A 27,707-nucleotide genomic window follows, 5' to 3' on the forward strand; every position below is an offset into this window, starting at 1 on the left:
AACTAAAATAATTAATGAGTGTTGTAATTTAAAAAAGGTTTACATTTAAAGACAAAAATAAAATCAAATGGGTGTTTAAATATATGGACGAAGAGAGTAATACATATTCAAATAAATATAGTAAAATAAAAAAATTCTTTCAAAAAAAATATTGTAAAAAAAATGTTTATTAAAATACTTGAGATGTCGGAAAATAATATTTAAATGATAAGAGTGTGCTTGGTTACTTAAAAAAAAAATAGAGTGTACTTCGTTCCCCTAAAAAAAACTGTTCAGTTATTATATATAAATAATAAGAAGTAATTTTAAAACAAAAGAGGTTCATGTTGCAGTGGATAAGTGATTGCCTTGCAAGCTGGGGGACGCGGGTGAACAACACCCAGCGCTGCCATTTTTTGGCTTAATTAATTCAATTAATTTCTGCTTTACTTCAAACCGGTCCGGTTTGTCAAACCCGCCGGTTCACCGGTTTTTCCCGAGTTTAACCGAGTCACGCCGGTTCAGTCCGGTTTGATTACATGACCGATCCGTTTATCAACTCGAACCGATCTGGTCGGACCGGTTCAACCGGCCGGTCCGGTTTTCAAAACTATGTTCTTCGGTCTTAAATATTAGGAAATAGTACATGTACTTTTTTTCTTCTTATATTTAATATTTTAGGATATTTAAGATCTTAGGGAGTGCTTCGTTGTAGGAAGGTTCTTCACAAATTATTATACGCCTTTGTTTTAAAGGATTAGGGAATAGTTATTTATTTTACGGAAAAACATGTGTTTCGATTGGTCTTGCCTACAATTTTTGCATTATTTACCTTACACTTATGTATATTTCACTCTTAGGGTTAACCGCTCAAGACATATCTCATAACTCGAAGAGTGATGAGTCCATCAAAGAGGTTTTTAATCTATATTCGGAGTTGAACACATCCTTGTCGGATATGAATCAAACACCATAATAATTGAATCAACTTTTATTATCTCTTATTAATAGTAGTAATGTAGTTTTTTTTTATCAATATTATCTTTTTTATCAATAGTTAGTTATGTAGTTGGTGACTTTGTTTTAAGTCTATAGGCCCGTAAACTATTTGAATTTTTTTAAATAGGTTCTTGAACATGTTCACCAATGTCATGGCAAACCTCAAGTTCAAAGAACGTTTATACATATACCTACATATCATCTATCAAAGAGGTCCTCATATATACGAATGTTTGAGTAAAAAAAATATTTACTTTGTAAAAAATAATAATATATTGTAATTTTGACTATGAAATAAAAGAAATAACACAAGTGTAATAATAATAATAGTATAATAGAAATTAGAAATAAAGTATGTTGATTAACATTTACAGAAGAAAAAAAAATATTGAATCCATCTAAACTCATGTGCAGATTAAAATTAACATCCTTTGATTAAAATTACGTGTGTTGCTGTTAAGTCAGATTGGGAAAAAATTGTAAAAAAAAAAATTCTGAAATCTACTGCTTGATAGCAGCTGTGTGGAAGCACGATGAAAGAAAATAGGGGGCATAGAAAAAGAAGAAGATCATGATCGGGTTGAAAAAAAAAAGGAAGATAAAAGTAACAGTCGAGAAGCAAGATTGGGAAGAAAAAGAAAACAAGAAGAAACGTTGCAGCCATGGGAGTTTGGAAGGGAAGGAAAAGTAAGACTTTGAAATGTTGAAATATACGAGAAAATGGTAAAATTAATGTTTATGATTAATATATTTTTAATTTTAAAAATATTATAACTACATATTTAAAATTTAAAGAATACATGTAAGATTTTGACATTAGTTAGAAAAATGAAAATATTTGAAGTTTACAAAAAAGGCTATACATCTAGATCTAGACATAGAAGTTGCAATCAAACCATGTCATTTGTATCAAAGTTTATTCTATGAAAACCATTACGCAAATCTTATTATTGTTCAAATCTTCGATGCATTCTTAAGCAACCATAAAAAGATTTTGTTAGCCTAGATAAGAAAACAATGATTCTGTTGTCACCCAATACATAAAGGCTACTTTTAGACATAGACTTTGACTTTAGTTAGAAAAATGGCAATGTCTCAAGTTTAACCTGCTTTTAATCTATTGTGCTCATATACCGTGCTCAAAATTGACCCACGCGAAGCACGGGAGCGCCATCTAGTTATGTTTCAATGATCAACTAAACTAGATGTGCATATTTGTGCAATTCGAAATATGTTTTCCACAAGGATAAGCAAGTGTGGTACCCTTATCTAAGTAATCATTTATGAAATTTTAAACATGATTGCAGAAAATTTAAGTTTCAACCAATACTAGCCATCATTATTCAAATTTAAAACTTCCATAAATCATCTACAGCTAAATCATTTAGGCACTTACAGCTTATGCCTCAATTATCTGAAACCTGTTGGTTTTTACTTTAGCGCATAACATTGTTCATGTGCTTTCAAAATTGTCTGCATATTGCTGAAGTGCCAAAGCAATTCAGTTAAATAAATACATAGATAACTAACTTCAAAAAGACGAAGCAAATCACATGGAAATGCTTAACCCATATGAACCACCGTCATAGCAGATGATAGTCACTGGAGATAACATTGAGCAACATATGTACATCGATTTAGCTCTGCAAAAGTAAAAGCTCATCCACATAACTGTAATGATGTAATGCTACCTCAGTCAATTTCACCTTTCCTATTCATCAAGTCATGATAGTATAGTAGTACACACATAGGTTGACCAAGAATACAAAATATGAACCAAAAAATCATATTTCCAACCTGGCATGAAGAAAATAAGAATTAAAAACCAATAAATCAACTTTTTTTTTTTTAAGAAAACCAATAAATCAACTTAAAAGATAGTAAATGTGTAATAGACTATTAATGAACTAAATTCTTAAATAGGACAATTTAAAGACATACCATTGAGTTTCTGTATTTATTTTTCAGGTAATTGGTGATCAAGACCAAAGGAACCTATAAAGAGCGCAAAAATATTCATCATTATCATGTCAACTGAATCTAAAATACAGATTATATCACATTTCTCAACAACTGAGACTGGACAAGTTGTCTAGTAAACATTTTCATTCAGTTGGCTATAGAAGAATAGAAACAATCACTTCAGATTTTCATTTCCTGCAAGGGTGAAAGTTCATTCAGTTGGCTGTAGAAGAATATGGCACTAAGCCTTTACCTGGAACATAATTCCAATAAAAGCCCACAACTTGAACATGCGGCAAGGAACAGCAATGCATAACTACACTCAAATGAAAGAAAATTTATGAGCAAACTTTTAAACAATCAAACAAAAATAAAAGCAAAAGGGGATGATATAGACAAAGAGATGAACCATGCACCTCATGGAACACAGCAGAAACCAGGAAAGCAGTCAAAGCAGCAGCACCCTGTATAGGATCAAAATCACAATCACATACACACAGAACTAAGAAAAGACAAGAGATCTATCTATAACACATGATAATCCAATCCAAATAAATGAGAAACAATAATGTTATTGACAGGTAGCTTAACGCAAAGAGCCAAAAATTGAAGGACAACAAGGTTAGCACACTAGGCATAAAGTGAGCACCACTTTCTTGTTAAATCATGTCAATCTACATGCAAATGCATGCTGGTACAGATTCCAAAACCATCTGAAGGAAAATGCAAAATTTGAATAGTGTATCAGTTGAAAACTTTACACCGATAACAAAGCCTTCAATAAGGGATGAACAATTCAGCTGAGGTAAAAGTAAATGAACAAGAAAATTGGATGAAATAGGGCATAAGTTTCCACAAAATTGCACATTTTATTGATTGATGTAACCAATGGAAAACATTAAATTGGTTGATGTGAAAAGCATTTTCCAAACAAGTTCATTCTTACTCCAAAAATGTCAAATTACACAAGTAATGCATGAAAAGATAATTTACTTTTACTATTTATGTAACATTATTATTTTTACAATTTATGTAACATTATTATTCCTACTCAAAAATGTCAAATTATAAAAGTAACGCATGGAATTACTCTGAAGACAAACTTTTCATTTGTGTTGTGTCTAAATATGCTTTGAAAGTAATGCAGAGTACACTCGGCAAAATAGGAGGGTGCTTGATTACCTTGGGTATACCAAACCTTATGCAGGGAAAATACACGTGACGAACCATCCATTTGTGCACAGGCTGAAACATGAAAGAATCCACTCAGTTGAATAGTAATGGATCTACACAATATTTTTAAAATTTCTAATATGTTCTAAATCCGATTCCGGAACCATATACTCAGTAAATGCGGGAAAGGTAAGCCAGAAAGTCATAGATGAAAAAAGAAACTTACTTTCTGGCTTAGATAACAGGTTAATCAGCCTAGATATCATCCTTTGATAGAGTACTGAGTATAGAGTATTGTGTGGGTAAGACTATGCCTTGTGTAGAGTTTCTAAAATATTCTAATCATGTTAGTTTGTAGAATATTCCAACTCTGTTGTGATTCCTGTTAAATAATGTCAGATCATTAGGAGTTACAATTCTATCAAGGCTTGCTAGTGGCTTGCAAGGCAAGCTGCAACTCATGTATTGTAACCTCACAAATTATTCATAAAGTAAAAATTTCTCTCAAATCTCAGGTTGATACCCAATTATGAAATATGTGCACAATAATTTCATCCAAAAAATTAGAGCAGCATATCATTTTTGTAGAAGCAAGACTGAAAAGGAAACATACCATATTCCACATCCTCCAATACTGATGACAGCAGCAGCATAAATGCATTCAACAAAAATGAGTCATGGATTTACTTCATGGATATATTATAACTAAAATCACCAAAGAACACACCAGGACAAAGAGCCTACCTCTTCAACCGTTTGGGCATTCCACCAATCTTTGTAGAACTCACGATCACCAAACCGGAGAAGCTCCGCAAGTATATTTAACCTATATTACAACAGTGGCTTTAAGGATCAAATGTTGTAAGCATTAGTATGAAAAAACTATCAAAGAAAAGCTTTACTTTTAATAATAATATATATAAATAAGACAGAGATCAAAACATAATAGATAGCCCTTGTGCATGAATGCAACTCTAAACTATTTCACAGCAGATAATTTTATAGATTTCAAGAAACAAGAAAAAAGAGAACACGATATCCTCATAGCTCACGGCAAAAATACTCAAACTCCTCAATATAATAGAAAAATCAAGCAATAACAGACACATAAAGGCACAATCCTAGGACATTGCCAGGGAAGCAGCTAGTTTTGGTGTCTATTAGTGCTGACATGGAACAATCTTCAAGGCAATGAACACAACAAACTATGGCAATTTCATTCTAATATGTTTTTAAAAGAAAGTTATATATATGTTGAACCAAAACAAAGAGGAAATACATACCAAAGATGGAAAAAGCAATAGAACATGCACAGCCACACATAAACATTTGGAACAGAAAGCTTCAGAACTCTCTCAATGGCATATAGAAGGTTTCCCTTCAATGGATGTTGTGAATTCTGGACAATAGGATTCATATACTGCAAAAATTATTTAAATAAAATAATGTCATCACTCAGAATAACTGCAGATAGCTGAATAAAAAATTCAAGGGAAAAAGGATCAAAATTACAATTACATTTATTAACAGCTACCTCTTACTTGTTCTATTATAAATCCCATAACTCCTGTAAATATGACCAGCTTGAGAAGTTGTCGACAGACCCAACCCTTTCGAACCGAAGGTGTGCGAGGATAGCTTGGCTATAACATTAATTCATCACATGAGAAACAGAAGGGAAAATTACACGAGTAAAATCAATATCATAATTTTATCTCAGAACAAATTTATCACCAATCACTTGTTGAAGTTATTGGGTTTTTGTCTTCCATGTATAGAGGGAAGAAAAGAAATACTCGGAATAATAAAATTATATTAATAAATGATGTAAATATGTTACAAAATCTTAGAATTTGTCCTTTACAAAACCGGCTGGTAAGGTGAGGACTACCCACCACTTTCATCCAATGTGGGGCTCTTAACACGCTTACTCACACCCAGGACTGGTCATTTGGGGCGTGACCTGAGCGGTCCAATAGAGGTAACCTGATAGCAGATGGTCCAACGGATCTTGGATAGGCTTTGATACCATCTTAGAAAAAACAGGCTTGTATGGTTAGGACTTTTTATTTTGGTGAAATTGTAAGGTTAGTACTACCCACCACTTATAAACACATTTTCAGACCTCATATCATCCAATGTGGGACTCTTAGCACAAGATAAAACAATAACCCATATTTATACTAGAACTGTAATCCTATTCTTGTAACAAACAAAAAAACTCTAATCCTAATTAAATGAAGAACAAATCATGAAAATAATTAAATTTTAAAACCAATGTAATGCTTGTGAGATATTCTTAAATATTTTATGATAGAGTGATGATTTGATGAGATATTTTGGAGGTATTCCAGCACTTGACCTCAAGTGAAAGCATACTAATCTTCAAGCTTGCTACAAGGAAAATCTTCTTAAAGAGGAAAATATGTATGTCCTCACATAACACCATTTGGAAGTCAACATAGACAAAGTTCGGCCCGAACCGCTTCAGAGAAGAGTAAAACTTGATCACGTATGGCAAAAGAGATAAGAGCTAGGGAGAGACCACGTTTAGCACAAGAGATGGAGCCAAATTGTTTATGCAAATAAAATGAGACCAATTACATTTGAGATAGAAGTAAGGGTTGTAAAAGCCAACAGGGGCAATAAAAGCTAAGAAGATGACCAAAAGGAGGACAGAAAAAATCTACTGATGAAGAGAGAACTTGGGAGAACTCGGGCATGCGTCGGTGCCCGACATATGATTACACTGAATTATGTGATTTTCTTAAATTATATGTCAGTGTCCGTATTCGTGCTTCATAGATTACATATATCAACACTTAAGTTAAAAACATTTTACCTGGTAGCATAATGTAGGAGCAACCATGAAGTATGCTAAACTCTGGAAGCTCACATTGTGTGGGTACTCCTCCATATTGAAAGTATCGGGCATTGTTTCTCCCTATACCACAGGTAACATGATTGAATAAGGGGAAAAAACATAACTTTTATCAGACACTCGTTTGAACAGATTATAGCTTAATATCACCATCCAGCAAGAAGCCATGAACAGAGGATTGGAAGTGGAAGCAGAATGGATTTTACTATAACAATTAGAATACTAGAATCACAGACTACAGTGTAATCATGCAGGACTTTATTGTTCAAAAACTAAACACATAGAACGTATAGCGTAACCTCTTATATTTACCTCTTATATTTACCAAAATAGTAGTCACTACCTTTTCATTTGAAACAGCAAGCGCTCTCATATCATAGGTTGTATGTGCATATGACACCAATTTTAACCACACTATGCAAGTCAATAGCATTAACGTGGAACCAGATAAAAAAGCAGAATCGCACCTGCACAGCAAGGCCATGGATCCATAAGATATCTTCACTATACCAATTCCCATGAAATGACCAAGAAGAAACTTTTATTATAGATATTATATCCATCATAAGGCAAATCAATGTTTAAAATAAATGCCACAGATGTGGTCAACTTTTATGCTCAAGAAACACTCTATTTACTTTGATCAAATAACCAGTTAAGAGCTTGCAAGTGTTTCATGAATGTCTGTCAAATGCCTTCATCACATGATATGAATATCTATGAAGAAGTAACAAAATTGTTCCCAATTGTTTGTTCCCTAGACATTACCTTCTGTGTTTCTAATTATATTAATTTCAAATATAATTTAACTTCTACATTATACCAACCAAACACTAAAATGAGGTTCCTCAAACAGCTTTGGAACTTTTCTAACATGATGCAAAAATAATGTTCAAACATTCCTTCCTAGATAATGACATAATTTCATGACTAAAACACAATCATCAAATGAAGCTTATATATGATACGTGAATGAATAATTGTCTGAATTAGTCTAGATAGAAGTCGAGGAGTCGACTTTTAAGGCTATACTGACCAGAGGATAACTAAAACTGGATAGATGATCGCAACAGTTGTAATTACAATATGAAGGAGAACAATAACCTGCAACATTCAAATCAATATTCCAATGTATGTCAAATATTGAAAATCACATGACTAAAAATATCACACCGCAATTAATTATGCTCTAAAACTGTTGTTACTTGCACAACAATCAAGGAACAGAAGTGATTACAAGACACTTATTTTCCCCATGAAATGAAATATAATAAAAGCTTACTTGGGAAATCACTTACTGGTTCAGAAATACGTTTTTGTTGGGCCAACTTTTCGACTACAAAGGCAGCAAGTGGAAATATTGCAAGACTAAGACTGAAATAATCATAAACGTTGTTACAGAATGTCAAATAACAGTAAAAATCTATTAAAGAGGATCATCAAACCCATTACCAACACATGAAGAGGGGCCAATCTCTAAGCGATTTTGAACTAAACCAAAAGCCAGATCGAATCAACCATCCATACTGCAAAACATATAATTACATATAAAAATGAAAATTTTAGAAAATCAAAACTGCTTAAACAGATAAAAATGCATTTTTTTACAAGTTGGAAATTCAAATTTTGCAGATAGATGGACAAACCTTCATCAGATTTTCAATAATAAGCCTACTATTCACTGCAACAAGCACCACAATACAGAGATTGAACAGTCCTGCATGACTCTGTAATTCATTGATTAATAAATTAGTGATAACTAGTTATTCATAAAACAACAAAAACAGAAGCTGCCAAAACAACTAAAAAATCCCCTATAAGAGAAAAAAATATATAGTTTTGACAAACTCAAAAGTACCATTTCATTTAATTAAACACAGAAGTTAATCAACAAATTTTTATGTTTTCAAGAATTAAGAAATTTTACCATTTTACAACTGTGTACCGTAAGGTCATGATTCATGAGGCTAAGCTATTACTACTGAGCTAGCACCTCAAGTGTAAATTAATCAAGAAATGAAACAGCAGCATACTGTACAATAAAAGAAACATGTAGCATACATTCAAGAGTGAAACAAAAATATATATAAAATAAAATAAAATAAAATATTTTTGATGGATAATATAAAATACTTATGATTTAAAATTACATTTTATTTTATAATATAATAAAAATAGCTTATAATCTTTTACTAAAAAAATAAAAAATAGCTTATAATTTTATCAATTCCAAAACCATGCCAACTTAATGATACTTCTAATGAGTTATGAAACACGGACCGAGATGCAAACACCGAACATGACACTAATACATCGACATCGATAATAATTTCACAAAATGACGTAATTGAATGCAATCACAAATGTCGTGTTGACACTATAACTTTTAATACTATTATCATTTATTATTTATATTTAAAAAATGTATTAAAAACGGTTAATATCAGCAACAAAACTGGATTAGTTACATTAACAAATTTGGTTTATCGTTAATCAAGTGGATTACGAATCACGAAACGAGCCATGCAAAACTGAAATCAACAACAACAAGAACTTCAAAACCAACCTGTCTAAAAATATTGCCGGAGCTAAGAGGACTTTCTTTGCTTCTCCGGTGAGCGGGAACTGAAGGACGATAAGTGAATTTGAAATCGACAGCAACATTTTCACGATCATTGATGACGTCATTACCACCATTCTTCTTAACCGCATTATCATCATCATCGTCAACAATTCCTTCTGCATGATCCGTTTTTCGATCTTTAACCTCTTCTTCGTTGTTGATCTTACCGTTCAACGAATCATCGGAGCCTGAATCTCGAACGGCATCTGCAGCTGCACTTTCCGCGTCGAAGAGACCACCGGCGGTTGATGTGGCGCTCGGTCGTCGTCGGAGTGAAGAGCGTTTGAGATCTGTGTCGGTTTCGATGGTTGTTACGGTGGCTGTGGCGGTTGCAGTGGTTTCCGGTGTATCGGAAATTGCCATGGTAAATAAACTGAATTAACAGACTTAGAAAGAAAAGTGGTTTATTTATTTATAGAGAGAGAAAGAGAGAGGAATCAGAAATGATTCGAAACGAGGTCGTGTTGCGGTGATAGTAAAAGTGAGAAATTTTCAGAAAGTGGCAAAAAATGTCAGAAAGGAAGATTAATGATTAATTAAGCTCTAATCCAAAAAATAAAAAGCAATTAATTTTATAATAATGGTAATTAAGCTGTATTAAATTTTCCTTCAAAAAAAAAAAAACTGTATTAAATTTAAAAATTAGAGAAAAAAATGGTGTTGTCTTGTGTGAGGTGTGAGGACGTAGAAGTGGCATATGTCGGTATAAATGTGAAAAATAATATCTTTAGTTAAAAGTCTTTAAAAAAATATATCTTTAGTTAGAAAAATATAATGATAAAAATCTAGTGACCGAGGAACTGAGCAGAAACTTTGGAATATGTCTTGGCATTGTATTTTATTTTATTGTATATTTTGTCTTTTATTTTGGGGGTGTGTGAATTGTGATTGTTTGTTAGTGATTGGAGTATTTTATAAAGTAGAAGGTGGTACCAATAAATGTTTTGAAGTAGGTAGTCACTAGTTATAAGTTAAAAAAAATTGTCTTTAAATATAAACTTTTTATTTTAATTATAATTAAATGATAAGATACATTTAACTATTCTTTTTCAAATAAACCTCTAATTAATATGAAAAACAAGAATAAACTATATACATATTCAAGGGATATTTAGGGACATCCATCTGTATATATAAAATAGACACAATAACTATACTATAAAATTTTCTTAATAAAAGTAAAATTTGCAAAAGTTGTTTATATTTAACGACGGATGAAGTATTAAAATTCAACATTGTCAAAGTTTTCTATTTGTTGGATGTGTACTTTAATAATATGTGTTAGCTTTTAATATTACATCAAAATTAAAAGTTATTTAACATGATATAATAAGAGTCGAATCAAAGATGATAATGTGAGAATTTGACTAAAAATTTGCATGAAGTGTGATGATAAATATTGAATTCGTATTACGATTTTAGAAATTTAAAAATTGTTGTATATATACTCTTTTTGTTTGCATAAATAAACAAAAATTTCTTTTTCAAATTTATTAAATTACCGATATATCTAAATTATATTATAATCAACATATATAAATTATTCAATAAATCTAAAAAATAATATTTATTTATAAATATGATCAAAAAGAGTAGTTGCATAAATGCATCTTCCAAGGTTGAGTGTGTGGATACGTTGAGGAAATGGGGTTGGAAGGTTCCTCCATCGGAGGAAGAAATTACGCGGGAGGAATAACTTTAACATGGAACGCGTTAATGGAGCAGTAGCCACGGTCATATTATTATTGTGAACCGAAGCTATAAATATTTTCTTACGTCATCGACATATAAATACGCAAAGTGCTGAAGATTTCAAAGTCCAACCCCTGTATTATGTCTCACCATTGGTTGCATTTGGTCCTTTATTAATTAACATTATGACTCCATGCCTATTTACTCCATAGAATTAATTACAATAATTAACAAAGTTAAAAGGGAATAAATTTGTTAAAATGTTACTATTTGAATAATTAACAATAAATTTAAAAGTCCCCATGAGCATAGCTCAATTGGGAGGGACATTGCATAATTTATACAGAGGCCAGAGTTCGAACCTCAGACGCCTACTTCTCCACATTTAAATGTGTGAGCTCCAGCCACTAGGCTACTAGACAAAAAAAAAAAAAAAAAAAAAAACCCAATAAATTTAAAAAATGAGTTCTTCCTTATAACAATGATAGATGAGAGTACATGTGTCTATTCAAACATTGTCCATATTTTCTTATAAGTTCACGTACTATGTGACTATTTCCTTAGAAATTGTGGTTGGGCCTGACACAATTCCACAAAACCGGCTTGTGCGGTGAGGATTCTTCCCATTTATAAACACATTGTCAGGTCATGTCCTGTCCGATGTGAGACTTTTAACACACCCACTCACGACCATCACTATTGGGCTTGGTTCGTGGACATAAATGGTGGGTGGCCCGATAGCGGATACCTGATAGCAGGTGGCCCAATGGATTTGAAGAGGCTCTTATATCATCTTAGAATTCATTCTCGTGGTTGGGCCTACACAATCCCACAAAACCGGCTTGTGAGGTGAGGATTGCCCCCACTTATAAACACATTGTCAGACCATGTCATGTCCGATGTGGGACTCTTAACATGCTTGTATGACACTCTGGTATGGCTCAAACTTCTCCCATCTAATTATGTAACTCACTTTTCCTCTTTTGAATGCATGGAGTGGATCTTCAATAGCCTCAATAAAAAAGGTATTGGAGATAACTCAATTATTTGGCAGACTACTTTCATGACGACATATTGGTACTTGAGTGTGTGGCGGAACAAACAGTGGCAGAGCCAGAAAAAAAAAAGTTCGGGTGGGCCACTAAAATAAATTGTAATACATAAACACAAATTAAAGTTGTAATAAGCATTAAGCACGAAGTTGAAATGACGGTGTTTGACTAAAAAAACTAAGATCAATACTTAAATAATTACATATTTTACAACTACTATAAATTATGAAACTTTTTTGGTACAATACAACTGTTAACTGTGAGAATTTTCAGTTGACAGAACATTATGCGGAAGATTTGAAACCCGTGTAAATTTGAAGGTTTATAAGCATCCGCTAACATGCCATATATATGCATCACATAAATCACGTATGTCACTTTTGAAACCGCTGAAAATTAAAATTGTTAAAAAAATTGTTTAAAGTCTCGCAAAATAGACCTACAATCACCACTTTGTGAAAATTTAGATCAACTAAAACCTAAAACTGACACTAAATTGTATAAAATCTCGCAAAATAGATCTATAATCGTTAATTTTGCAACTTTTTCAAGTGGGTTGTGGCCCACCCCAGCCCATGAAGGGCTCAGCCTCTGGGAACAAATATATTTTCGAAGCAGATTTTCAAAAACCAAGCAACACAACTTTGGTAATTCATAGATTCATTAAAGATATATAAGATATTACCCTATATCATATGCGTAGAAGATTTAAAAAAAAAAAAAAAAAAAAAAGACCATATATATTGGATGGGACCGAACTCAAATTGGTTGGTTTAAACTCAAAATTGATGGAACATGGAAGATATGTGATACACTTGCAAGGTGTAGAGGTCTCCTTCGGAACTCCGACGGAAGATGGATCAAAGGCTACACCGAAAAGATTGAATCGTGTGATGCTTTTCATGTTAAATTATGAAGTGTGTATTTGAGTTTGGATATGACTTGGAGGAGGAATATAGCTCAACTTATAGTAGAAAATGACTTGAAGATTCTTTGTAGACATGAATACTGATAATTGTGAGTTTAGTGGGAATATTTCTATGTTGGTTCGGCGTATTCAGAAGTTTTTAAACTTGAGTTGGACTGTCCAAATTAACCATACATTGCGTGAGGGCAACAGAAGTGTAGTTTGACTTGCTAATTTTAGCATTTCGATGGATTCTATGAATTTTAATCTTTTGGAGCCTCCTCCTTATGAACTTCAGAGTCTTTTATTTGTTGATCTTTTCAGGGCTTACATGTCTAAAAACGTCATCTTAATTTGTTTCTTTTTTCCTCGGGTTTTTCCCTCTTTTGTACCAAAAGAGGTATATGAGATTAATAATAACATTAAATTGATGGTGAGACCTAAGCTACACTTGAAGAAATGGATAACTAACCCAACATCCATTCAAAATTAGATCGATACGTAAATTTGTAAGTGCTACCCATAAACTAGTTTTTATTTCACTTATAAATTTGTCTATGTGACTAATTTTTATTGGTTGTTGAGTAAATTATCTACAACTCATTAAGAGTAACATAGGGAAAGAATGATAAAAAAAATTTAGTATTTAGCTAGGATTATTAGATACAAATTATAGCATATCATCATTAACAAATAAGGATTAAGAAATTGTGTACCTTGTATGTTTTGGTTCACGAACGACCGCCATCATCACTAACAAAGAGGAATAACAACCCTCATTCCGTTTAGCGATAGGTGTACTGTCCAGAATGTTTAACCGTCTGACGCGATAACGTTTAAATAGCTAAACTGTTGAGAGCAGGGACCTCTCATTGGGCTTAGCTAAATAGTCCAACCCATCACGGTCCATTTAGAAAGAATGGCCCAATCACACATATTCATCAACTAATTAGTAGTGCTTAACACAATAAACCCATAAATATAATATAATATTAACTTATAATAATTGATTATTGTCAATCCATATTTGATTAATTAAATAATTAATCTAACAATCTCCCACTTGGATGACAATACTCAATTACTAAAAGAATATAAAATTTCACGTGTCATAAAGAATTTAAATTTTAAAAATTATATGTATGGTCAAAACACTAATCATTCAAAAGAGAAGTAAGATTTAATGCTGCAGAAATTGAATCCGATAGGGAAAACAAATCATACAGATCAAAGACTCACTTTTCTAACAAATGATAAATCTATTGTGACACATTTGAATTAAAAGGAATGTGTCATTAAAGAATGTCCCAATCATTTTAAAAATGCTATAACAAACTCCCACTAATCCAAAATATCATAGACTTAATCAAATCATTATGAGTTACAATACTCATATAAGTCTGTGGTTAGTAGTTCTGCCAATGAACTTCAATTTTATAGAAAACATATATCCACATAGATATAATAATAGTAATTACTTACGGGGATAGCCTATTAAAAGAGTGTAATTATATTTAGTCAAAATCAATAAATGTTCTACGACATTCAATTAATCCAAGTTTTAGAAGAAAAAAAAATTTGAGTATGAAAATCCATAAGAAAATAGGAAATTCAATCTCCAAATTGGATCAACATAGACACTCAGTTTAAATAAACCAAAATGTGGATTAATGTGGCCACTAGAATGTCTATAATGAATAAACATTTATGATTATCTCAGTTTATAAGTACTTAAAGAACACAATATCATACTCGATAGAAGTATTAATGTTGTACATTGTACTTATTATTTATGACCTCAAAATGTAGAATGTTGGTAAAAGAGAAGCACAATATATATTTGCATGCTAAGAAGTTATTGTGCATATTCCAACATATTTTACATGAACTCAACCACATATTTTGCACATCAGTATAACAGAATTATTAAGATAAGTGGTAACTCAATAATATTATGAAACCCCATGTATATATATATATGGGGTTTGCTATGATACATCCACTAGTTTTTATTAAGGTGTGTTTTAGCAAACCTCATATATATATATATATATATATATATATATATATATATATATATATATATATAAAGTGAAATTTTTTATTTGAGCTCATAGTATATAGTGTTGTGTACACACTCCCGCTGATCCCACATATATATAAGTGGTTAGGTAATTTTAACTAGTAGAGTTTCATGAACTCAACCACATATTTTGCACATCAGTATAACAGAATTATTAAGATAAGTGGTAACTCAATAATATTATGAAACCCCATGTATGTATCTTTTATCAATGGCAGAGATTATTAAGAGTGGAGTTTCATAGTTAATCACATATTCGGCATTTAGAATTAAGGAGAATGTAAATTTTCATTTAAGAATTTTATAACACAAGATCTCCTTTTTACGATTAAAATTTCAAAGAATTTTATAAATACAGTAACTTTTATATGACAAAGTATGATGATTACATAAAAGGTTTATCATCATATGAGTGAGATAAGTCTCTAGTATTATAAAATAAGATATGTGACTCTATTCATAATTTTAGTAACCCTCTCAAAACTCAAATGCTACAATTATAATCACACACATTTGAGAAAAGATTAGGTTACATGCAGCGGAAATACACGAGACTTATATATTATATTATTATTGAGGATATAAGAGAAAATAGTCATAAACTTCCATAAGTATTAAAGAATAGCAATAATATAAGATATGTCTAAATATAGTAAAACGGTAAAATAAAATATGTCAAATATACCATTTATAATTATTTAGAATAGTGGTATAAATAAATTTTTCTCAACAAAGTTGTTAAGAATTTTAGGATTTTAACATATTGCTTTTACAAAATAAGTTTACAGTAATATAAAAGGATATGGAAGTGTATAATAATTTATGAGAAAAGACTATAATTAATATCCTCAATATAAGTCTCTACAATAATTTTATATTTAGAGTTATGAAACAAATAATATATTTGTTTATAAGATATAGTTAATTGGCATGTAGAATTTGTTCTCGCTTGTTAAAGAATAATATTTTTTTTCACTTGGTGGAGAATGGTAGTTAAACTAATAATGTATTTTTCTTACCTATGAAATGATGATTATGTTAAGTAATGTCATACCGATAGGGTATGTCCATCACGTTACACAATACATAGCGAGGATTCTCCCACTTGATAGAGAATAAATTATGATAGCTGAATCAAAAGTATGAAGATATTTTAAATAAATATTCAACTATTTTTCTATCACAGAATGATTATGTTAAGTAACGTCACACCGATAGGATATGTCCGTCACTCACATAACAAAGGGATAGTACCAATTGATAAAAAAATTTAGTATTTACTTAGGATCATTGGATACAAATTATATCATATCATCATTAACAAAGAAGGATTAAGAAATTGTGTATCTTGTATGTTTTGGTTCACGAACGACCGCCATCATCATTAACAAAGAGGAATAGTTACCCTCATTCCGTTTAGCGATAGGTGTACTGTTCAGAATGCTTAACCGTCTGATGGGATGACGTTGAAATAGCTAAACGGCTGAGCGCAGTGACCTCTCATTGGGTTTAGCTAAATGGTCCAACCCATCACGGTGGTCCATTTAAAAAGAATGACACAATCACACATATTCATCAACTAATTAGTTAATTAGTGCTTAACACAATAGACCATAAATATAATATAATATTAACTTATACTAATAATTGATTATTATCAATCCGTAATTGATTATTTCAAGTTACAGAGAATTAGTATATGTTTTCTTTATTATTGTTCCTGGATGGAACATGATGTATCGTTGTATCACTGGATTGTGATGTGATCAATACAAGTGAAAGAGAATTAATATATGTTTTCGTCAACCTCAAAATTCAAAAATCGTGATGTGATCTCCAGGCTTTGATGTTAACGAACAGTACACCATCCTGCATGCTTTTTCTCAAATAGAGGACGAGGTGCAACAGACACTTTGAAGTCGAAATAAGGCAAAGTATCAAATGCAACGAGTGAATTGAATTACTAAGTTTTCCTAAACCCTAAACCCTAAATCTATTGTAGAATATATTAAATCTTTCGTGCTTTAGCTTGTTGCTAGGTTAATGATTGTAATTTGTTGGATAAGTCCGTGTGGCTGGTGGTTTTCTCAAATTTCACCTTATTATTACTAGCTTTGTTTGTTTTTATTATAAGATTTTTTTAATCATTTTTTCATGCATTTAAAAGTTGTGTATTTATCTACAAATCTTAACTCAACCGGTAAATTTTTTTAAATTTTGTGATTTGAACTCCAACTATTACAGTTGTACGTTTGTTTTTCAATGGATAATGTCATTTCGTTTATCTACCCAAATAAAATTTATATACAATGTGTTCATTTTATAAAATAAAATTATTTTAACAGACACTCAATGAAGGAATCCCCCATTTCTTTCTATGTCATACCACTCTTTCAATACACTAATATTGCATACCCTTTAAATCCTAAAAGTCAACATTTTAATACCCAATCATTGGAACTAACTTAAGAATTATACAATAAATTATGTTTTAAATTTAAAGTATTAAAGTATATTTAGGGGAAAAACAAAACCTTATACCAACATGAATGATTATTGTCCATCTCTTCTTCCAAGTTATGATCCGCCTTCTCGATGTTACTATCACTCAATCCATCATATTTTATTAAAAATTGTCTGTTAAATTTTATCTTTAGGCATCGCGTACCTTTCTTGTTATAAAATTGTCGATATGGCACGTGACAAGAAAACAATGTTTATGTATAATATAGCTATAACTATGTTTGATTTAAGGAAAATAAAATTATTCGGATGTTGCAAATGATATGTGTGATTTTAAGGTGTGAAAATAGTTATATGTCAAACAAAATAGACTTCTTATATTAAAACTTTGATTAGTGAATTTTTGTTAGGATAGATTACAGTAGATTTACTTAGATTGATTTATCACTTGAACTGATTTATCACAATATATTTCCGTTTAGATTTTTCATAGGTTAGGTCTAATGTCCTCAATCTTTTTCCATTTTATTTAATATATCTTTTATTTTGCTTGAAAAAATATATATAATTTCAATGGATTTGATATTTTGTCACTGAACATCGACAATAAATCATAACAGGTAATTTGTCTTCGAATCAATATCCATCAATTTCAAACATGAAAACTCCAAATATAGAATATTTACTTCAATGTCAAACAAATCCGTTCTATTAAAAAGCATGTTTAATAAATCTATCATCCAAATTCTGAGTTACTTCTTATATAAAACACAATTTGGATTACCTTATTAGTAAATAAATAAGTTTGGATTTTATTAGAATTTTTCTAATAATTAAACACGGATTTTATTAGTAAAAAAGCACTATAACAATCTAAGGCCAGTTTGGATTGCCTTGTTAAAACAGCTTATGCAAATAAATAAGTTTTTATGTATTATCTATAAGTTTTTAAGGTAGTTTATGAAAACATCCGTTTATGAAGATACGCTTTTCTTTAGGGAGAGTTTATAAATTAAAATAAAAACTTATTTAGCTATTTTTCATAAATTCAAAATAAGCTAAAACCAAACAGGGCCTGAGTAAACATTCTTGAGTGAAAACCATTTAATACAATAAATAACATTATAAAAATAAAATAAATACCTCATCAAATAACAATGTTATCTATTACATTTTATATTTAGTTGCCAGAGTCATTGATTTCTTTTTATTTTCAAAATTGACAGACTAGAGATGTCAAAACTTAGTTACCAATGAAACATTGCAAACACCACACATTTTATCGTTTATCCTATTTTTATTACTCAACTATAACAAAAACTTGAATTAAAAAGGTAAGAATCAACATCGTCCAATCAAAATATAACCGCCGCCATAGGATCATATGATATATACAAATAAATGAAGTTAACCATCTGGAAATTTACTCGTTATCAGTGGCAGATTTCCATAAAAGAAAGTGGTTGTTTGTTTAACTTCAGCTGCTAGTTTTATAAAGCAAAACTGTACTAAATAGTGTATCACAGAATGACAGCACTTTATTCAAATTCGGCTACGTTGCAGGTCATGCATGATGCCTGATACTCACACTAATTATCGTCATCATCAAATTAAAAGAGTTAATGTCTAATAACTTTTCTCAATGGCCGCATTCAATAGAAACAGTCTTACTATAAATGTGTTAATCGTTTCAATTGGGATGGCAGTAATGATCATTACGAACATGCTACTTGAGGCCATGTTCATTTAGTTAAAGAGCTTAATATTGTGCGGCAATCAAGAGAATGAAATGTTCTAAATGATATAAAACCATAACTTATGTAACCTTTGACCGAATAGAGTCACCAAAATGGGGGTGCCAGCGATACAATCAAACTACTTCAGCATATATATTAGAACTCAAGATAAATTCAAAAACTTGCTTGTTAAAAAGGTGCAACAACAATCAACAAGCCATTCCAGACAATAATGCATTCCACATTGCAAGTACTTATCACTTAGGATGTTCAGACGGAAAATGTAAAATAAATTACTACACCTATTAAAAAGGCCAAACAAGGTTTTAAAACAGAAATACAACAAATGGGGCAAAAAGGGGAGAAACATTACATACCACTTACCTCAGAAACCAACTTCCCTCTAAGTAATGATGGAAGAAAAAATTTCATCACAGAAGTTCAGCAACATTGGAAGGCAGCTCCTCAATCAACACATTGTAGAACTTCTGGATGTCACTCAGCATTCTTTCGTCATCAGTTGTGACAAAGTTAATAGCAACACCTTTCCTTCCAAACCTTCCACTACGACCAATACGATGCAGATAGTTCTCAGGCTGTGTTGGGAGATCATAATTTATAACTAAAGACACTTGCTGAACATCAATACCACGAGCAAGAAGATCAGTAGTTATTAAAACACGGGAAGATCCAGAACGGAATTCACGCATGATAATGTCCCTAGTGTTCTGGTCCATATCTCCGTGAGTTGCCGAGACTGTGTGGTCACGGCTTCTCATCTTGTCTGTCAGCCAGTCAACCTTTCGTCTGGTGTTCACAAATATGACACTCTGAGTGATAGCCAAAGTCTCGTAAAGATCACAGAGTGTGTCAAGCTTCCATTCCTCCTTATCAACATTGACATAGAACTGCTTGATACCCTCCAAGGTGAGCTCATCACGCTTCACAAGAATCCTCACAGGTTTGTTCATGAACTTCCTTGTGATCTCAAGTGCCTCAGGAGGCATTGTAGCAGAGAAAACTCCGACTTGAATCTTAGATGGCAACAGCTGGAATATATCATAGATCTGAAAATAAAATGAAGGTTATAACATGCATAAGTTAATTCTTTTAGGACATAAATCAGTTGGCAAATAATGAGCAAATCTTCAAGATAGCTGAAAGGAACTTTTTTTCACATTTAAGCTGTGCTCCCAATAGTACAAGACTGTGTTAGTTTAAGAGGATGAACTAATGTTGCTGGGAAAGTGAGCTTGAGAATATATATTTCCATGTTTAAGACAAGTTATAAAAAACTAATCCTAGGTGTTATTTATACCAATAGGCAAATAAAGATCAAATCTTCAAGATCAAAAGGAACTTCCACATTTTAATTGAAACAGGTTAAAAAAATATTTCCTGGTATTAATGAATATTTACATGAATGTAATATATTCCCTGGGAATCTTAAATTCTTTCAAACCCAATCAACAATAATTTTGTACTTCTATCCCATTACATACAATTTTCCACCTTAATTTGGTGTTGAGTTGAAGAAAATAAATTATATAACATTCCTAGAGGTAGAATCCCCTGAAACAGCATACCTGGGAATGTCATTCTATCCCTCAAAACAAACTCACGAAAGAAATTTCGGGTATGAAAAATAGATTTAAATTCACAATAACGTTTGAATCATTCGAACTGTTAAGACATGAAATAGATTTACAGAATAAACTTTGTGAGCATGGACAAGAATCAAGTTTGGCATTAATATATATAAAAAAGTAATGTTCGTATTGTATATCAGAAACAAGATATAAAATCAATATTTAGTATATTGAAAAAGAGTCTTGCTAACTTGTTCTCAAGGGGCACATGTTAAAGGAAGGAAAAGTAGAAATTATTAATTCAAAAGAGTAGTCTGTAAGCGTTTTGCATTGAAAAATTATAGAAGGAATATTGAAACGCACCTGATCTTTAAAACCACGAGAAAGCATCTCATCAGCCTCATCCAGTACAAACATTTTGATGTAATCTGGCCGAAGTGACTGTCTCCGCAGCATGTCAAATACACGTCCAGGGGTACCAACAACAACATGAACACCGCTTGATAGAATGCGCTGATCTTCACGAACACTGGTTCCTCCGACACAAGCATGCACCTTAACACCTAGATAATCTCCAAGAGCGCGCATGACCTTCTCAATCTGCTGAGCAAGCTCACGAGTAGGCGCTAAGACCAAGGCTTGACATTCTGTCACACTGTAGTCAAGTTGCTGCAAAATCCCAGAGCAGAAGGTTGCAGTCTTCCCTGTTCCAGACTGAGCCTGTTGTATAACATCAAGACCCTTGATAAATGGAACTATTCCCCGTTGCTGAATAGCTGATGGCTTCTCAAAACCTAAAACACAAATCAAACTAGTTTCATAAGGATTTGGGCAAACATTTATATATCAATAAAAGACACAGGGCAGTGCAAATACTTGTTTGACAATAAAAGACTCAGGGCAGTGCAAATACTTGTTTGCAGAAAAATACAGCTGAATAAAGTCATACATCATGAGCAAGGTGGCATAAAATATGTGAAAATAAATGAGGATATATTACGTAGGAAAAGGTAGTTTCATTTCACATACATAAAACTTATAGAGGAACAAGAACAATCTTAGATTACTTTATGAAAAAGTAGAAATCAGACTTTTGGTAGTAACAAAAATATTCCAATTCCAAATTTATAAAGAAACAACTGTGATAAATAGAAAAAAGGGGCATATTTCACACAGTATCGAAGGACTTGAACTGACACAGTACTAAACGATATATAAGGACCAAAAGAGCCCACGATAAAAAAATTAATTCTCACAAGAAAGCAAGAAAATATCACATCTGGTTTAAAAATTAAAGACTGGTACAGAAGCAAAAAAGGACAGAAAAGATTAAATATACCATATGCGTAAATGCCTCTGAGAAGATTCTCTTGCAAGCCCATAGCATCAAAACTATCATAGACCTCATCATAAGATGTGAAGAAGTCCTGTGCATCGGTTGTGAGCCTGTAGATGCAATAAAAGTATGTACCCGACGTTAGACAGAAACAATATTAGTAACACTAGATAAACGCTAACAAAAAAAAGTTCCACTAAAAAAAACTATGACAATGAGTTGAACTTACAACTCGTTCATTTTTGAATCAAACTGCTTAGCATCAAACTGTGAACCCTCTGGTGCAACGCCTGCCATGACTGCAAGAAGAAAAAGAATAACATTAGCATACAATTACTAAAGCATGCTTAGTTTGGCATTAATTACAAATGAAGTAACCATGATAATTTTGACATAACTCAAATTGAAGTTTTTATGTAACAGAACACTAAAATATAACATGCAACGTAAAAGATAAAAGCTATGATGGTAAATAACAGTAAATTAATCATTTTCCTATAAGAAAATCTTTTCCATCCCACCAAAAAACTAGTATGTTACCTTCACTCTCTCAACTAAGCAAAAATATTATCAAATTAAATCGCTCACCACCCTCTACCTCAAGAAAAGGGTAAGCTTTTTTATCTCAAAAAAAAAAAACATAAATAACTTCATTAAATCTAACATTTACTAAAATCAAGTTTGCAAAATAAACCATTATAGCAACAAATTATTACAGCAATGAACGTGATGAGATTAAAAAAGATAGATTAAAATAAAATAACATAATCTCTTGAATAAATAAAATCGATGATGCTATTCAACAGAAAAATCTAACATACAATAAAAATCAAGCATATGAAACTAATCCTAAAACAAGAATACAAAAAAACAAAGTCATCGAACGCTTCAAACATAACAAAAAAAAAGACAGAATCGATAACAATTGAACAGTATTGAAAAAAACAACAAATCAAACATACAAAAAAGCCATAAACAGATCGAATCCTTCAAAACAACAATAAAATAAAAAGTAAATCGATTAAAACAAAACAAAAGGAAAAAAAAAAAAAAACGAATCGGAAAAGACGATAGAAGAAAAAAGCGACCTTAAGAGATGATGAAAAAGTTGATGATCGGTGAGAGATAAAACGATGTTGTTGAAGAGAACGGTTATTAGGGTTTCCAAAACTCCTCAGATCTAAGCCGCGGAGTTGAGGAAAGAGAGAGAGCAAAGAGCGTTTTTGTTTTTGCGTTGTGAAAAAGCGAGTGAGTGAGAACTGTGTCACAATAGCCAAAGATTATAGTAACAAAAACATACCCTAGTTTTGTGTTTTGTTATTGGACTGTGTATATGCTTTTACAGATTTGCCCTTTGGTTCCGTACCCCCACTACTAGATAGGTCAAACCGCCTTATATTTTATTGGGCTTGGTCTCGTGCTAAAAATACATGAAAATTGCTTTTTTTACAATGAATATTTCTTATTGTCACAAGTAAATGACGCTTTTACCTCAGCGGTAGTTAATTGTCATTGTGTTCGTGATGTATGAACAGAACAGCATGGGAGGTTCCAAAACTTCATTGTTATTGTTACGTTTTTTGCTTCCATAGGTGCGAATTTCACAGAGCATAAGTCATTCCAAGCTAATTTCAAGCACAAAATCAAGTAAGTTTTGTGAATCCTATTGCATTGCAATTTTGTGATTGATTTGTTAGTTTTTTTTTGGTTAAATTGTGATTATAGAGGTTTATTGATTTTATGATGTTTTGATAGTTTAGGTTGTTTGAATTGTTAGGTTTAGGTTAGAATTGTTTAGATTGTTATAATTGTAGAATTGTTATGAAATTATGGTAGAATTTTTAGGATTAGATGAATTGTTGTATAATCGTTGTGATTAGTTTAGGTTTGTTATGAAATTTTGTTGTTATGAATTTGTGATAGAATTGTTACGATTAGTTACGGTATAATTTTTAGGATTAGTTTAGGTTTTGATGAATTATTGTAGAATTGTTACGACATGATGCAGGTTTTGATCGTCGATTTATTTATGTAGATATGTATCAGAATCAAGGGAACGTTGAGTTGAACAAGAAGAAGGAGGGCGACGACAAGAAGAAAGAAAAATCACCGATGACATGGCACAAAATCACATGTGATGGATCCGTCAAAAAGAAGGACTTGAAGGTGCTGGTGTATAATCATTCGAGGTTGAGGAGGAGCGGGAGGACATGCTATTTTGGTCCTCAGCCAAAAACAGGTGTCCCATAGACTGTCGAGGACAACCCAATTGACTTGTGTGATGAGGAAGATGATTGAATGTAATGGGTTGTAATATCTATTTGTTTTTTTATCTTTTTTTTTATGTTTTTTTTTTATGGTACATTTTGCTTGACATATTGGTACTTTGAATAAATTCGCGTTTTGAATAATTTCAATTAAAATCGCATTTGGAATAATTTCGATTAAAGTCGCGTTTCGAATAATTGCATATTCGAATAAAAACTAATTAAATCTAACGTAAATTCAACTAATTAAAATTGCGTAATGAATAAATAAATTCGAAAAGTGAATAAATAAGATGATTATTGTTCCATTCAAAACAAAATGTATTATGCATATTCAACTATATATGTTATCACATTACATTGTATTACATTACAATCCAGATTGTACCTTCCAACTGCAACAATTGTCTTACCCTTGAATGGAGCGAATTCAAACTTGCTAAATAGCAGGACTTCAACATTCGATCAGCATCTTGAATGATGGTATTCAAGTGTCAAAAGAATGAGATGCATTCCTTGACACTTCAATGCCATTATTCAAGATGCTTATCGAATGTTGAATTTCTGTCGTTTAACAAGTTTGAATTACCCCATTCAAAGGAAGACAATTGTACTAGAAATAATAAATGTTTTGAGGGAACTGATGTTGATGTGGATGACACTGTTCAAAAGGTACAAAGATCTATTGTGAATTTCAAGAGTGTTAGTACGGTGTTGGTGGAGACACTAAGTGGAGGTCAAATTTTGTTAATATCTGATGTTCATTTGACACCTCCTTTTAGTGGTTTCTATAAGCTTAATGTTGATGGAGCATGTTCGATAGAGGGGGATAAGTGGGATATTGATGTTGTGGTGAGAGATGATGAAGGTGTTGTCGTTGCTGCAAGTTCCTGACAAGTCTTTTTATTACCAGATTTAGAGGTTGCAAAAGCTTTAGCTATGCATAAGGGATTGAATTTTGCGAAAGATACGTGTTTTATGAATCTTATAGCATAATCAGATGCTTCTAGTGTGATTTTGGCGTTGAATACTCATCAACGATTTCCCAACTATGTTTATTGCATGTTAGGCGTGAAGCCAACCAAGCTGAGATTGTTTTAGTTTTAATGGTAGTTTTCGTAGTTTAAATTTTTTGCATGTTAGACGTGCAGCCAACCAAGCTGCTCATTATTTAACTAAATACGCTCTTAAGAATGTAGATTGCATATGGATCGAAAAAACTCCGCCTTATATTTCTGCAGTCTTTGCATTTAATTTATTGCCAGACTTTCATTAATGAATTTTTCTTTAACGTAAAAAAAAAAAAAAAAAAACTCTTTTATGATTGAAACGAGGTAAATGTAATTATTATTTTTTTAAGATATTATTTGGGTAATAAGGTCTTCTGTACCTTAGATTAGGGTATTATTTTAAATTTTTTCATTAAAAAAATTGTTATACACAACATCAACCTAACGGCTTGAGGTCAAGGGGTCACAAGATTGTTGATTTAACCATTGAGTCACTTAGGGGTGTTTGTGGATTGGATTGGTTCGATTTTGGGAAGAAAAAAAAACATCTCATCCGATCTTTTCGATTTTGTTATTTGTTCATCCAATTGGTTTGGTTTTAAAATCAAATTCAATTCAATCTAATCCAAAAAAATTCGGTTTGGATTGAATTGATTTTCGGTTTTCATTGTTGTATATTTTTTCATTTTCAGTTTAGAAAATATATTATTTTATACATTTCATGAAAAGGTGCTAATGTGCTATTTCGATAAATTGGAGGACAAATTTAGTTGATCCTTACAAATTCAAGGACGAATTGATGATTTATTCCTAAACTAAAATGAGATGCTAGGATATCAATTGGCATACCACTGACATATATAAATTGAATAGGGAGCCAAAAACAAATATGTAATAGGTACATACTAAAAAAAATGCACAAAGGTACATAAATAATAAAAACACACTTCAAGCGAAGAAATAAACACGCAAGCAAACAAAAAAAAAAACACAAATAAAATCTAATGAGTAGGGGTGGGCATGGTTCGGTTAATCATATTAACTTATGGGCACACAATTATCAACGACTTGTGTACTTTATGACTGCATACTCTAACATAATTACCAACTTGTGTAAAAAAGTCTTCTATATATGTATATATTTAAAACACATGAGAGTAACATATCTTCCATAAAGATTTATATGACCAATAGCTGCATAAACATACATTCCATACATATTAATATGATCAATAACTGTTAATTTGTTTGCCTTTAATATCTTTTGAGTCAAGCATAAAAAAATATAAATTTTTAAGTTTAGGGGGCATTTTGCACATAAGTGCAAAATTTCAGGAGGATATTTGATCATAACCGTAAACAGTTAACAGAAAAATTTGACGGAGGGGGTAAATTGATTAACGTTATGCAATTTTAGGGGGGTAATTGAAGTTTTGTTAATTTCAGAGGGTAATTGACGAAACCTACAATTTCAAGGGGGAAATTGACTATTTACTTTTTTTTTTCTTTTTCTTTCTTCCTTAAACCTCTAAAAGAGGAAAGCTCTCTTATGTCTTATTCTTTTCATTCACTTCACATTGTTTTTCTCTCAAAAGCTCTTGGATGTGTTTGGTTTGCAAAACAGCAAGTACTGGATAGAACAGTATAAGATAGAACAGTACAACACAAGGCAGAACAGCACATGACATATTTTTTATGGCATTGAGTAATTTTTTGTTTTATACGATTTTTGAGGGACAAAATACTATTTTTGGTATTTTAGACAACTTGTACGTGGGACAAAAAGTTGTGCTGTGGTTTGGTGAGGGACAAAAATATGAGTTTTTGTCCTGTCCCTTGCCTCCAGTTTGTCCTGTACTTGAAACAGTTTTACAAATCAAACACTGGACAACTAAAATTGTTCTGTCATATCTTTCATTTTTTAACAAATCAAACGCACCTTTGTGTTCTTCCTC

General features: G+C 31.7%; 2 protein-coding genes across 3 annotated transcripts; both read right to left on the minus strand.

Annotated features, from left to right (window-relative positions):
- Positions 1–2,279: 2,279 nt before the first annotated feature.
- Positions 2,280–10,122, minus strand: LOC11443662 (diacylglycerol O-acyltransferase 1C). 2 transcript variants are annotated; one of them, XR_003009624.2, is made up of 17 exons: positions 9,561–10,122; positions 8,641–8,721; positions 8,447–8,520; positions 8,293–8,368; positions 8,031–8,098; positions 7,338–7,461; positions 6,956–7,057; positions 5,655–5,756; positions 5,397–5,533; positions 4,858–4,939; positions 4,727–4,747; positions 4,340–4,495; positions 4,123–4,185; positions 3,357–3,404; positions 3,194–3,256; positions 2,920–2,973; positions 2,290–2,775 (listed from the first exon to the last, which is right to left on the minus strand). XR_003009624.2 is itself a non-coding variant. In XM_003595183.4 (16 exons), the coding sequence occupies exons 1-16, from the start codon at positions 9,978–9,980 to the stop codon at positions 2,671–2,673; spliced, it is 1,620 nt and encodes a 539-aa protein (XP_003595231.2). In that variant the 5' UTR covers positions 9,981–10,115; the 3' UTR covers positions 2,280–2,670. The 2 variants fall into 2 exon arrangements, 1 of the variants encoding a protein (XP_003595231.2); XM_003595183.4 differs by lacking the exon at positions 4,340–4,495 and having other exon boundaries at positions 2,280–2,775; positions 9,561–10,115.
- Positions 10,123–19,635: 9,513 nt separating this feature from the next.
- LOC11444422 (eukaryotic initiation factor 4A-10) lies at positions 19,636–23,765 on the minus strand. The gene is made up of 5 exons (XM_003595185.4): positions 23,564–23,765; positions 22,705–22,774; positions 22,479–22,585; positions 21,503–21,933; positions 19,636–20,617 (listed from the first exon to the last, which is right to left on the minus strand). The coding sequence occupies exons 2-5, from the start codon at positions 22,770–22,772 to the stop codon at positions 19,982–19,984; spliced, it is 1,242 nt and encodes a 413-aa protein (XP_003595233.1). The 5' UTR covers positions 22,773–22,774; positions 23,564–23,765; the 3' UTR covers positions 19,636–19,981.
- Positions 23,766–27,707: the final 3,942 nt, after the last annotated feature.

The sequence above is a fragment of the Medicago truncatula genome, chromosome 2, assembly GCF_003473485.1.
Source record: "Medicago truncatula cultivar Jemalong A17 chromosome 2, MtrunA17r5.0-ANR, whole genome shotgun sequence".
NCBI lineage: Eukaryota > Viridiplantae > Streptophyta > Magnoliopsida > Fabales > Fabaceae > Medicago > Medicago truncatula.